General features: G+C 43.6%; 1 protein-coding gene and 1 long non-coding RNA gene across 4 annotated transcripts in view; both read left to right on the forward strand.

Annotated features, from left to right (window-relative positions):
- The window catches only part of LOC125086063 (uncharacterized), a 96,010-nt gene extending 92,478 nt beyond the window's left edge, over positions 1–3,532 (forward strand). Inside the window, exon 4 of the long non-coding RNA XR_007123085.1 lies at positions 3,418–3,532. This is a non-coding gene — a long non-coding RNA (uncharacterized LOC125086063). The remainder of the gene's footprint in view (positions 1–3,417) is intronic.
- A 1,467-nt stretch (positions 3,533–4,999) lies between these two features.
- The window catches only part of CFHR5 (complement factor H related 5), a 32,829-nt gene continuing 24,278 nt past the window's right edge, over positions 5,000–13,550 (forward strand). The window contains exons 1-3 of one of the 3 annotated variants that reach the window (XM_047705119.1): positions 5,000–5,624; positions 8,802–8,999; positions 10,118–10,294. In XM_047705119.1, coding sequence (XP_047561075.1) covers positions 5,567–5,624; positions 8,802–8,999; positions 10,118–10,294 — 433 coding nt within the window. In that variant the 5' untranslated portion in view covers positions 5,000–5,566. The remainder of the gene's footprint in view (positions 5,625–8,801; positions 9,000–10,117; positions 10,295–13,550) is intronic. The other 2 variants (XM_047705117.1, XM_047705118.1) reach the window with 2 other exon arrangements.

Genomic DNA, 13,550 nt, shown 5'->3' on the forward strand with positions numbered 1-13,550 from the left:
CATTTGCACATCCTGCCTGCAGGGGTTCTAGGCTGCTTCAGCCACCAGGATTGGGTGCTTCTTATTAGGTAACACCCCTTGAGAAAGCCCCGCCCCACCCAGGCAAGGCAGACAGGTATCCTCCAGCTTGGTCTTCAAAGGAAGCCTGATATTTGCATAAGTTACAGTCTGAATTGAGGCACATGCCTTTGTCCACCCCATCCTATCCCTTGACATGGCCCACCTGGATCCATACCCTTCCCCAGGCTCCTGGCTACTTTGAACTGCTTTGACCTTGTGCAGCAGTTCATGCCCCCTCAGATGGCCTGAGGCAGCTGGGCCCCTCCAGGCTAATGGGGCAGGGCCCAGCCCCCAAATCACGAGGAGGCAGAAGCTGCAGATTGGCCACCATCAGTCTTGATTTGAACTTGCTGCCTGTAAGGGTTCCAGGGTTTGCCAACAACCAGCCTCAGGGACAAAGGAGCCCAACTCTGAAAATCTTTCCAAGGCAGCAGCTTTAAATTGCTCTGAGTTGCCCCCAAATTGCTCTGAAACAGCCATGGAAAGGGGCAAAAGTCCATCCTCATGTTAACTCGTTGCATGCTGAAGTCCTGGGCTTCTGCGTCCATCAAAGTTCCCAGGAGTCCCTTATGGTAGAATAACCCTGCCAGCCCATTGATCTAGCCGTGCAAGGGAGTCCAGACTCCTCAAAGTCTGCCTTCACTCGGAATATCCATGTTCATCTCAATTACAATCGTGTAGGTTAGGACTTGGAATTAGCAGATGACTTGTAACCCCAAGAGTCTGTTCCTATGAACCCTACTACTTACAAGACTTGCTCTGGTCCTGGTCTCTGGCTACCTTGACCTGCACGGCCCACACATACATAGCACATACCCTGTAAGCCGGCCGCTGGCAGACCCAGTACTCCAAGCCTGTGAAAATCCAGCCAGGCCCCAACCACCTGCAGAGCCTCCGGCATGGACAGAGCCCACCTTTCAAAAAAAAAATCACACTGAGCCCATAGCTACAATGGTTGACAGACACCCCCATGTGGCCTTGCTGCCTGAGGGGTCCCAGGCTTAACCAGCAAATATTGCCAGGTATCTTTTATTGGAGGGGACCGTGGCTCTGCTGTTGGGCCCCACCCTGGCAAGGCAGTTCAGACGTAGCCTGTCCCTGTGACCCGGCCTTACAGGGCACTTGTATTTTTCCAGATCCCTGACCGCCCTGGCCTGTGCCCATGCAGTACATACCCCATCACCTGCCCTTTGGCCGCTGGGCCCTCCAGGCCCGTGGAGCAAATGCCCAGAGCCAGCCACTGGCATAGCCTCAAAAATGGAGAGAGCCAGCTCCCCGAAAATCGAAAATCACTCTGAGCTGCTGAAATGAGCGACAGTCCCTTGTGGCCTGTTTCCTGTGGTCCGAGTTTCTGCCTCCACCACCATCCCCGGGGTCTCTCACTGCGGGGGGGGGGGGGTACTCCAGATTTCTCAAGGACTGCCTTCGGTGAGAATATGCACAATGCCGTAGGACTTGGAATTAGGCCGATGCTTTGTAACTTTAAGAACCTGCTCCCCTGACCTGACATCTCCAGACGCTCGCCCTGTTCCAGGTCTCCAGCTTCCCTGACCTACACCCGTGTGCAGCCACACACATATCCTATAAGCCAATCTTGGGCAGACCCAGCCCTCAGAGCCTGTGAAACGCTGGCCAGGCCCCCACCACTTACATAGCGACTGGCGAGAAGGGTGCTCACCTTATGAAAATTGCTTCTAGTGGACCCCTACTAATGGGAGACAGTCCCCGTGTGGACGTGACTCTGGATGGGGTCTTGAGCTTCTTTAGGAACCAGGATCCCCTGATGTCTCCAAATGGAAGACAACCCGTCCTATGGGTCTAGTTCTCCCCAAGCGAGGCTGTTGAAAAACCTCCAGGTCTTCCCTATTCCAGATCCCAGGCCAATTTCACCTGGGAGGGAGAACCGCGCATGCGCTGTTGGCACACCACAGTTGGCCTTGGGCTGCAGGGGGCACTCCAGGCCTGTGGAACCCCAGCCTGAACTCAGGCACCTGAATGACCTCAGGATGGAGGGAGCCCCACCCCCTGAAAATCCTTGTGAGGCAGCAGTCTTCATTGCTTCCATTTGCATTGGCTTCCTGATGAGTTTGCCAACAATCAAGACTCCCAGGTATCTCTTATTAGATGATAGGATACCCAGGCTGGCCTGCTCAGCCTTGCCCTAAGACAGGAGGGCAGTATCCAACCACCTACATAGCCTCCAGGACAAAGGAGCCCAACCCTGAAAATCTTTCTAAGGCAGCAGCCTTAGATACCCTGATGAGGTGTCAAGCTTCTCAACCATCGTGGCTCCTCAGGTGTTTCTGGGGGGTCCTCCGGTCATCTAACCTAGCCCTGCCCAGGCAAGGCCGATCTTATTTCTGCAGCTCCACCTTCAGGGGGAATATATGCATTTGTGGAGCTTAAACCTTGGAATTAGGCAGATGCCAGGTTCCCTAATGGCCGCCTCCTGTGACTGGCCTCATCGGATATTGCTCAGGTCAAGGTCCCTGACCGCCCTGATCTGCATGGCCCACATATATGTGGTCTACACCATGTCAGCCAGCCCTTGACTTTTGGGGCCCTCAGAGGCCTGCAGAGCTCAAGCCCATCCTCAAATACTTCCTAGCTGCCAGGGTGGGGAGAGCCTGAAATCCTTCCTGAGGCTTCAGCTTGACCTGTTGACGGCTCATTCCCATTGGAAGCAGCTGCCCAGTGACTTCTCTAGCAATCAAGGATCCCAGGTGTCTCTTATTACACATTTCTCAGCCACCCCTTCCTGCCTCACTGAGGCAAGGCACTGTGGATTCTTCCAGTTCTTCCTTCAGGGAGAATATGTGCCATTTTGTCTGTTAAGCCTTGGTATACCAGATGCCTGGGATCCCAGCTGCCCCGTCCTATGACCCAGCTTCAGCCAACATTGCCCGGTTCCAGGTCCCTGGTTACACTGGCTACTCGGACTCGTGGGGCCTGTGCTTCCGTGGTCCATATTCTGTCAGTTGGCTGGCTGTCACAGCCTTCTATGCCTGTGGAGGTCAGGTCGGGGTCCCCATACACCTGCTGGCTTGCAGGGTGGACAGAGCCCACCCCCTACTAAAATCATGCTGGGGCTCCAGCTTCAACTAGAGGCGCCAAGGCCCATTTGGACCAGCTGCCTGATGGGTGTTTGGCTTCTCCAGCAACTAGGGGGCGTCTCTTACTGGAGGAAGCACTGCCTCTGTACGACCCGCGCAGGGCAAGGCAATCAGGACAACTTTAGCTAGGCCTTCAGAGGGAATATTTACATTTGCATAGGTTGGGGCTTAGAATTAGATTTTTTGTACCCCAAGAGCATGCTCCTGGGACCGGGTATCTCTGGACGCTTGCCCTCTTTTCCAGGTCTCTGGCTACCCTTACCTCGGAGGCGTGCACATGGACCATATGTACCCCCAAAGCCGGCTTTGGACAGACCTTGCCCTCCGAGCTTGTGAAATTTAGGCCTCCACTGCTGGCATCACCCCTGGTGGGGAGCGAGCCCACCTTTTGAAAATCGCTCTGAGCCTATAGGTGTGAAAGGGCGACTGGCGGTCATCATGCAGACTTGCTGCCTGTGGGCTCCAGGCCTTCTGGGGGAATCAGAACTCCCCTGGGTCTCCATACCGCAGGCCACTTCCTAGTAAGGCAGTTGAAAAACCTCCAGCTCTGCTTCTGGGGGCATATTCCATAAAGTAGGTAGGCCTTGTCCGTTAGGCCTATACCCCATACCTCCACTAGCTCGTCTCTGTGATGCTCCTCGCCTGCGGTGGTGCTGTTGCAAGTCTCCTTTTGGCCTCAACTGCCAGACCTGCTCATGCAGACTCTGTACCCTGCCACCCAGCCTTGGGTGGCAGGGGCACCCCAATGACCTCAATGTCCTCCGAATAGAAGGAGTCCACCCCTGGGAAGTCTTTCTGAGGCCATAGCTTTAACCTGGCAACAGGGTCCTCATGTGGACTGACTGTCTGATGGGGTCTTGATCTTTATCAACAACCGGGGGCCCCCAGGTATCTCTTATTCAAGACTGCCCTGGTCAGCACTCCCGGCCCCACTCTGCCAATGCAATGCAGATTCCCCCAGCTCTGCCCCTAATGTGCACATTTGTGTCGATCAGGCCTTGGAATTGGATGTCATTGCTCAGGTTTTATTTCTTTTTATTTTTTAGTCTGACTTCCTAGGAGTCACTCCTGAGTCAGCATAACTTAATTATGTCAACCCATAATGGGTCAGAGGTCATGCTTAAACACATCGACCCGCTAAACATCCTATGTTTTGTTTCTGAAACTCTGTGTGGTTTAGGAAGTGCTTTCAACATTCAGGGAGTGTGCAAGTCTGCTCCATGTTCAACCAGGGACAAGCAGCTCCCAGGACCCTCTCTGGTTTCTCTGGTTGGGCACAACTCTTGTATGTCAAGGGACTTCTGGACCACCAGCAGGAAGTATTATCTTAGTGGGGTCCTTTTGGTCTTTTTCCTCCAAATTTCCCTGTTAAATTTCCAGCCAGGCTGCCATTTTGTTTCTTGCCCCAATAGTATCGTGTAGAGACTTAGCCTTCCTTCATTGTTTCCCACTGTAATCTCTATTGTGTTCACCAGTGTCATTGGCTGTGGATGTTTTCCAAGATCTGCTATAATGTCATTCTACTCGAGCAGGACAGCAGAGCTGCCGGTCATAATGCCTGCCTACCCACGTGAGCCACAGAGTGGGGCAGAGGTCAGAGAAGGAAGGGAGCAGCCGCTCTTTTTTTGTGAGACTTACGGAGATTTCCTTTAATAAGCATTTCTTGACAGTATGTTCTTTGGCCAAATTACAGAAACTATAAATAGTTTTGGTTTTTCAAAATAATTTTGTCCAGCATTATTTCTGTCTTTTGGAGAGGGAATCTACCACAACCCTGTCCTAGCCGTTCTTGCTAGTGCCACATAGAGGAGTTTGAAATATACTTTGTTCAAAATTTCAGGAAGCATTATTTGACATAATTATTCTTGACTACACTTAAAAAATATCTACAAACCTATAATAACTATTAAGAGGGAACCTAATTCTTAGTGCCAGTTTGAAGAGGAATTTATAATAACTAAAGGTGGACATGGCTTTAGAATGAGGACCGACAAGCTACACTTGGTTGCCTTCTGAAACAGGTGACCTCCTGGCTATCGAGGAGAAAGCCAAGAGCTTCATTTCTCCTCCTCAGGGGTCCATTTCTGAATGCTTCAAATTCAGAAACTTTATGACTGCAGCAAGGAAGTTGCAAACCTATTATCCTGCTCAAATAAATATCAAGAGGGGAATTTAGAGTCTTGATGTGAAAACACGAATAAGACACTATTTAGTTTCTTTCACATGACCCTCTGTGAACTTTGGTATTTACCAAAGCTATTTCATTACAACAGCTTCCTGGCAGTGCCCTGAAATTCAAAAGTCATGCATGTCATCCCAAATGAAAGCAGGACTTGGAGCAACACCACCGCTGTTGGGCCATTTCTAAACATATGTGCTTGGGATAATCTACCATGCTGCTTTTAATTAATGTCATTCTAATCTTCTGGATTTCTACTACTGGGGTGCAAGGTAAGTTGAAAACACGAGGGCAGATCTGAATATTTAGTTCCTCTCTCATATGTGTGGATGTTGGATGTGTGTGTGTGTGTGTGTGTAAATATGTTTTAAAATGAATAGGGGCGCCTGGGTGGCTCAGTGGGTTAAAGCCTCTGCCTTCGGCTCAGGTCGTGATCTCAGGATCCTGGGATCGAGCCCCACATCGGGCTCTCTGCTCAGCCGGGAGCCTGCTTCCCTCTCTCTCTCTGCCTGCCTCTCTGCCTACTTGTGATCTCTCTCTCTCTCTCTCTGTCAATGAATAAAATCTTTAAAAGAAATAAATAAATAAATAAATAAAATGAATAAATAGGGGCGCCTGGGTGGCTCAGTGGGTTAAAGCCTCTGCCTTCAGCTCAGGTCATGATCCCAGGGTCCTGGGATAGAACTCCTGCATCAGGCTCTCTGCTCAGCAGGGAGCCTGCTTCCTCCTCTCTCTCTGCCTGCCTCTCTGCCTGCCTTGTGATCTCTGTCTGTCAAATAAATGAATAAAATCTTAAAAAAAAAATAAAATGGATAAATAGGTAAGAACATTTTGAATAAAGTCTTATGATTTATCTTATCAAAATGTTTTCTAATATGAAATTAAGAGAAAATAGAATGATATTATTTTCTCTGTCCTCTAAGTTCCCAAGTGTGAAAACCACCAAATACAACATTTGGAGAGGAATTACAGGATGAAAAAGCTACATATAATGATGTCCAAAGGGTCCAGTACCAGTGTATTTCTCCATAAACTCTGCAATGCCACTGGCCAGGAAAAGGATCCCAAGAAAATCTGGAAATATTTGCATTTTCATAGATTTGCTAATTTAAGTGTTATTAAACTAGGAACATCCTTTTTCAATCTGTCATTTAACAAAGGGAAATCTCTTTTAGTAAAACAATACAGTATATTCTAATTTTTGTGAATAATAAACCAGTGAGATGTCAATAAGGTTTTTTTTTGTTGTTTGTTATTTGCTTTTTCTGAGCTCTTCAGTAAAGGTCAAAAGTGAAAAGAAATTGTCCATCCTTTGTTTATTAAAACTAGAAACCACGTCTTACAATATTTTAAAAACTGTCTCATCTTATTTCATGTTGAGATAAAAATCATCATATCCAAATAATGGCAAACAAAACCTCTAACAAGATCCAGGACGGCTGATTAGACCACGCGTGGAAGTGAAGTTTCAGTCCTGCCTTTTATTGTTTGATTTCCAGAAGGGGTGTATTTTGCTATTTTGTTGCTTGCTAATTTTTACATCTAATGGACATTCCTTGGGGGAAGTTTCTCTTTAATCCTAACATAAGAGAAAAATAGGAACAATACAAATGCTTTACTTTTAAGATCCACCCTCATAAAAGTTATAAAACCTCCTTTCTATGGACTTGAAACTCATTTTGTTTGATACTACTTTTAGCATTGAGATAGACTCACAGGAGAGCAGTTAGCAGATGGGGATAAAAGTACAACAATAGGCATTGCTTCGTCTCAATCAGAAATACCAAATTCTCTGGTTAGGCTGGACGACCGTCTCACTGAAGAACTGTCTGGATGGGTGGGTAGGTGTATCTGATTTTTTTTTTTAAATCCGTGTATCTGGTATAGATTGTTTTAAACATCTGTTAGCAATGACATTAAGAGAGGATTTCGAAATGGGCAAAAAGCAGAGGAAAATAAGTGTAAAAGATGAGAATAATAGGTAGACTTTTTCCAACCCATGACCCAAAAAAAGATACTCAAACTTCACACTCATCTCCCGGAGAAGTGTCAAGTGAAGATCCATCCGGAAGTTGTGTAGATGTTAAATGACCTCCAAGTCTGTGTTGCACTAAGGCTTAGAGGCCTGTGAGAAACTGGCCCCAGAGCAAAAGCAGCATGTTATATAAAAACCCTGTGTGCTTGCCATGGTGAAATATTGATTGAGCACTGGATTAGGCTGTATCCTGCAGCAAGGAAGCTCAAAAAAAAAAAAAAAAAAAGAAAAGAAAAGAAAAGAAAAAGAAAAAAAGAAAACTCTGTGCCCCACCATAGCTTCGAGTGTACTTGGAGGAAAGCAAAATGTGTTAATAAGTAAACAGATTGCAAGACTATGTGTCCATGTATGTATGAGTGATGTGTGTGTGTGTGTGTGTGTGTGTGTCTGTGTGTAGAAGGGTATGGCTCTATTTCATAGGAAATGTAGTCATGAGCTTTTATCAGAATGTAGAGATGGGAGTCATCATCTCTTCCTTTTGGAGGGGGTGACTGGCTAAAGGAGGTCTGCCAAAAGAGGTTAAGGTTGAAAGCCAGCCCATCGCTGTGCACACAATGAATATTTTTGCTAAATGTGGCAGAATGAGAATTGAAGGATAGGTAGAAGAGGGACGATTGGAGAATGGAAGGGATATTATTCTGGATAACAAAGTGAGGTAGAAATGGATGGAAATCAAGCGCTGTAATTTGAGGGGAGGGCAAGGCATATCTGGAAAAAAGAATTATGGGAGGTGCGACTCTCAGTGTTATAAGGGTCTTTTTTTCCTGCATGTTCTCCAAAACTACCACGGGTCAAATTGTAAACAGATAAGTTAGCTCAGGTTTTGCAGGTTAAATGTCATGGGAATCAGTTTTTTGCCACATGATAAGTCACCTCTAGACAAAAGCAAGAGAGAATTTCCCGAGGTAATTGGTGAGCTGAATTTTTGGAAGTTGTTTTCTTTATTCACATAAGGAGAAAACAAAACTTCTTCATCCTCACGGCACCAGGAAAAACCAGACAGCACAGAGACTGAATCAGAACAGAGAAAGGAAAGGCCCCAGGGAGCCCACACGATGCTGTCCCAACCTGGAAGCACATAGTGTGCACCCAAGCCCGCCGCTGCCTGCTCCCCTCTGCCGCCGCTCATAGATCGTTGTGCGGGATTTTCTTCTCAAAGTTACTGCGGAAAAGATTTTTATTCCACGTGATTCCAAGCATAAATTTCATGTTCATTGACAATGGGCTTTTCAAATACTCTTGTACTCTTAATTCGAGATCTTTTTTTGTACTTGATGATGAGTACACTGGAAGGCATGTAGAGTAGAGGAAACTGAGCTGCATGAAAGAAAAAAAAATCAAAGAGGTGATTAAAATATGACTTAATGATTCACTGATGTGGGTTAATTCTTCAGTTTTGTTTCATTTTTTCCAGCATCTTCCTACTGTAATTACCCCGAAATAGACCACGGAATTATATATGGTAGAGAGCACTCGGAGGAACGTTCCCTGGCTACTGTTGGGGAAATTTATTATTATTCTTGTGAATATAATTTTGCATCTCCTTCACGATCCTTTTGGACTCGCATCATCTGCACGGAGGAAGGATGGTCACCAACACCCAGGTGTCTCGGTGAGTAAATATCTTGCTCAGCAGATGTGGCTGAACCATTCGGTGGTTAGACGTGGCCCAGATGTCTCGGCAGAGTCCCAGGGATCAGGACTAGCCAGCGAAGATGAGAAACGTAGTCCTTTCTTGAGAGGCCTTTTCTGAAAACCAAATGAAGAATAAATATGTGAAATTTCTTGTGTTACCTAGAAGTGCTTTACATATTTTAATTTTAAAAACTGAAGATTTATATATTTGACATTAATATGTATTTCCTAATATTTGTTTGGTATCAGCCTGGGCATATTTTTCCTTTGAAACAAATCTTTTTACATACACATTCTATTTTGAAACTTACCATTCTTTTGAATATTGCAAAGATCGTGTGAGTGTAAATACTTTCACTTTCATATTTTCCATAAACCACGTCTTTTGTTCTTACAGTGATATCTCTATTAATCCTTCAGTGAATGTGAAGAGCAGACTCAGGAGGGAATAGGTATATTAAGCAAAAAGCAGTGGGGGGAGGGCGCCTGGGATGCTCAGTCTGTTAAGCACCTGATGCTTGATTTTGGCTCAGGTCATGATCTCAGGGTCATGAGATCTCCATCTGGAGCCCTGTGTTGGGTTCTGTGCTCATGGAGGAGTCCACTGGTCCCTCTCCCTCTGCCCTCTCCTCCCACCTCTGCCCACCTCCCCTGCGCTCTGCCTCTCTCAAATAGATAAGTAAAATCTAAAAAAAAAAAAAAAAGAAGAAGAAAAACAATGGGAGGCAGAAAATACGTGCCAACAAAGGAGACAGTAATGGTCTTTCTCGTTCTGTAAGCAACATTTATGAGAAGAGAGAAATGGATATATTAAAATCTAATTTTGTACCTCGAGAAGTTTATAGAAACAAAATATTTTTTTGTAAAAACCATAAAACAGAATGAAATGTTAATTTACATTTCATACATGGAAGTAATATATCTATAGTAGCATGATCAGAATTCTTTAGAAATTTTGTTTTCATACCTGATTTTAGTTTTGAAAGTTTGCCATTCTTCTTAAAATATTGTAAAAAGGAAATTTAGTTGTTGTTGTTGTTGTTGTTGTTTTTAAATCAGTTCCATCTTGTACATTCAACAATCTTTGGTCCTTAGGGCAGTGTTTCTTTCCTTCTGTGGAAAATGGTCATTCTGCATCTTCAGGAAAAACACACCTGGAAGGTGACAGTGTACAAATCGTCTGTGATGTTGGCTACAGCCTTCCTCATAATAGTGACACCATTTCATGTTTGAAAGATGGCTGGTCTTTTCCTCCCAAATGCAGTGCCACCAGTAAGTAAAATGCTGTCCTGTCACATCCTGACATGTGATGTGATTTTTTAAAAAATATATCTGTTGTCAGGCGCTATGTGTAGGTTTCATTGCTGGCTTTTATGCTTATGCATTTGTTTTTCAGTTCCAGCTGAGTCTGATAGATATACAAAAATCATACTTTGCCTGTCTACACAAATCCAGTGCATGCAATACATAGAAATATTAGATAATACAAAGGCTTTGAAGGCAGTCCCTTTATGTTAAAGGAACACCTATTTATTGCTTACAGGAAAATTATCACGTTAGTTAGAAATAAACTTTATTTAAAACTGGAGTGTCAAACTGAAAAGAGACTTTTTAAGTGACCATAAGTCCAATCCTAGTTAAAATGTCTTATGACCAAGACAGTTTTATACAGTTATTTTATGGGTGCATATTAAATTTACAGGCTTAATTCAGTAAGCACTCAGTTTCTTTGTTTAAATTATTTTGTACCTGTGAGCGTTATGTTTATTTGACTGTGGCTTAGAATTTGGAAAACTACTCCTTAAGAAACTGTACAAGACGATGGCCTCTCCTAGACCTGTGTGAACACTTGGGATTCTTCATCTTTGCAACTCGCTGGCCATCATTCTTAAGGCAGTTCGTGGAGTTCCAGCCTAGGCTTGCAGAGTTTAGTTCTCAACCAAAGACACGAGAACACTCTTAAGAAAACTTCTCTAGCTCTACCTCCTCCTAATACTCTCTCTGTTACTCTGCCCTGTAAATTCTAGCCCTTCTAACTACCATGGTCTCCCATACTGTGATCTTCCTTGCTCTTCTCAATTCAGGAAGAACCCTGGACCCTCTGTGGCTTCTCCCTGCCCCCCTCAACCCCCCAAATACAGTCTGGAAATTACTCTCCTAGTAGAAAGCTGAAACAGTCATAGACTATTATTTGGGGTTTGGGTGCCCCCCCCTTTTTTTTATTATCACAGACTTGTACTGGGCAATTTCCAGTTTTTTAGAGATGTTTTTGTACAGTCTTCTAACATTTTTTTCTGATAGAAATGTATGCTGATACCAGCTAATCTATCTTATCAGGAAATGAAGTCTTCTGATGTGCTTTTTTAAAAGATTTTATTTATTTATTTGACAGACAGAGATCATAAGTAGGCAGAGAGGCAGGCGGGGGTGGGGGGGGAGATCCCAGGACCCTGGGATCATGACGTGAGCCAAAGTCAGAGGCTTTAACCCACTGAGCCACCCAGGCGCCCCGCTTCTGATATGCTTTTTGAAAAAATTTATTCTAGAACTCATTATTTAAATTTAAACTTCTAGAAAATAGAGTCCTTTTAAAGCAACTTGAATTAAAATACTCAGTTCCCAGTTGGACCACAATCTCTTTCAATTACAAGGGGCTTACACATGACCAATACTTGCAGAAAAATAATAAAAGAAGACATTTAGCGGCTTCCTACCTGAAATGTCCCATGGTTGAACAGGTCTCATAATTTATAAGGCTTTAGTTATGCTATAAATATTTTATTGTCGTCTTCATCTCGTGAACCATCTTTCTTCATTTTGTGGGATAATGGCAGTTGTCAGACCGCTAGTTGTATTGTAGCGGCCTGACAACTCAGTTTGACCAGTGGTAACCCACACAAGCTGGCTCCTGTGTGTATTTTGTGAGACTCTATTAGCCCTTGAAAAATTCTGTGTATCCAAAGTTGGGTGTTGGATGAAGAACACCACAGAAAGTCAATGACATTTCAGGGCAACTGGATTCTAGCACAGGTTCTGAGGAAAGTCACCTCTGTGACCATGAGTAAATGATCACCCATTTGAGCTAAGGTTACTGATCCACAACACGAGTATGTTAAACTTTCTAGGTAACGATGATTAAAACCCAACCATTTTTCTTTAAATCCCTAAATTGTTTCCACCTGTGGTGGAAGCTCTTATTTTCTGCCAACTGTGTTAGATTTATGGACAAATGTTTAGTGAGAAATGGCTTTTAACAAGAATTAGAGTGTCAAGGGAAGAGATAAGGACTGGATAACAAAATGGCAGAGATTCCAAAAAATGAAAAAACAGGAGGAACACAGGAAAAGAATAGAGAAAAATAAATATCTAGAACAAGAGTTCTAATTTTTTTCTGAAGCTTGCACACCTTTTGTTCCCCAAAATAAGCTGCGGGAATACTGATAAAATCATTAATCACTTCATTAAATCAATCATGATACACACATACATTTGGATTTTGTGGCAATGTTAACGATATTGTAAATCACGCATCTTAAAAAATGTATTGGCCTTATTCTTAATGCTATGGTCTTAAAAAGAAAACCATCCATACTGTTCATATTTAAGCAGCTTCAAGTCTTTAGGAAAGTAATATGCAAGTAAATTAAATTTTCAATTTTAGTAATTTTATCAGAAAGATGTTACCACTGACTGGTCCTTTTAGGTGATTTTAAAATGTGTACTTAACCTTTAAAAATCTGATCTATTATGCTGAGTGAAATAAGTCAAGCAGAGAGAGTCAATTATCATATGGTTTCACTTATTTGTGGAGCATAACAAATAGCATGGAGGACAAAGGGAGATGGAGAGGAGAAGGGAGTTGAGGGAAATTGGAAGGGGAGGTGAACCATGAGAGACTATGGACTCTGAAAAACGATCTGAGAATTTTGAAGGGGTGGGGGGTGGGAGGTTGGGGGGCACCAGGTGGTGGGTATTGTAGAGGGCACGGATTGCATGGAGCACTGGGTGTGGTGCAAAAATAATGAATACTGTTATGCTGAAAAAAAATAAAAAATTTAATAAAATTCTTTAAAAAAAAAAAACAAAAAACAAAAAAATCTGATCTATTTAAGTAACGAAATAATGTGATAAACTACAACTAACCACAAAAACAATGCTGACATTCACCAATACGAAAATGAGGTTTAAAGATTCCATAAATTTTATAATAGGCAAAATTATTCTGTGGTATTTGCGGAAAAGAGAGGGTTAGTGGCTAAAGACGTCATGAGGAACTTCGAACATGTGAGAGATCATTCTGTTGTTTTAACTGAATGACAGTTACAGAGGTGTGTTTATTTTGTAAAAACTTACTGAACTTCTGATTTTTACACTCATCTACATGCATGTTCTGCTTCAGCAAGTTCATTACCACACATTATTAGGAGACAGTTCCTAGGATGTCTTCACATTTCTGCATGGTCCAGGCTTTCTGAACAAAGAATGTTAGCAAACTTGGCTAGAAAATGATGAAATAGAAAACACATCT

The sequence above is a fragment of the Lutra lutra genome, chromosome 15 (assembly GCF_902655055.1).
Source record: "Lutra lutra chromosome 15, mLutLut1.2, whole genome shotgun sequence".
Classification (NCBI taxonomy): domain Eukaryota; kingdom Metazoa; phylum Chordata; class Mammalia; order Carnivora; family Mustelidae; genus Lutra; species Lutra lutra.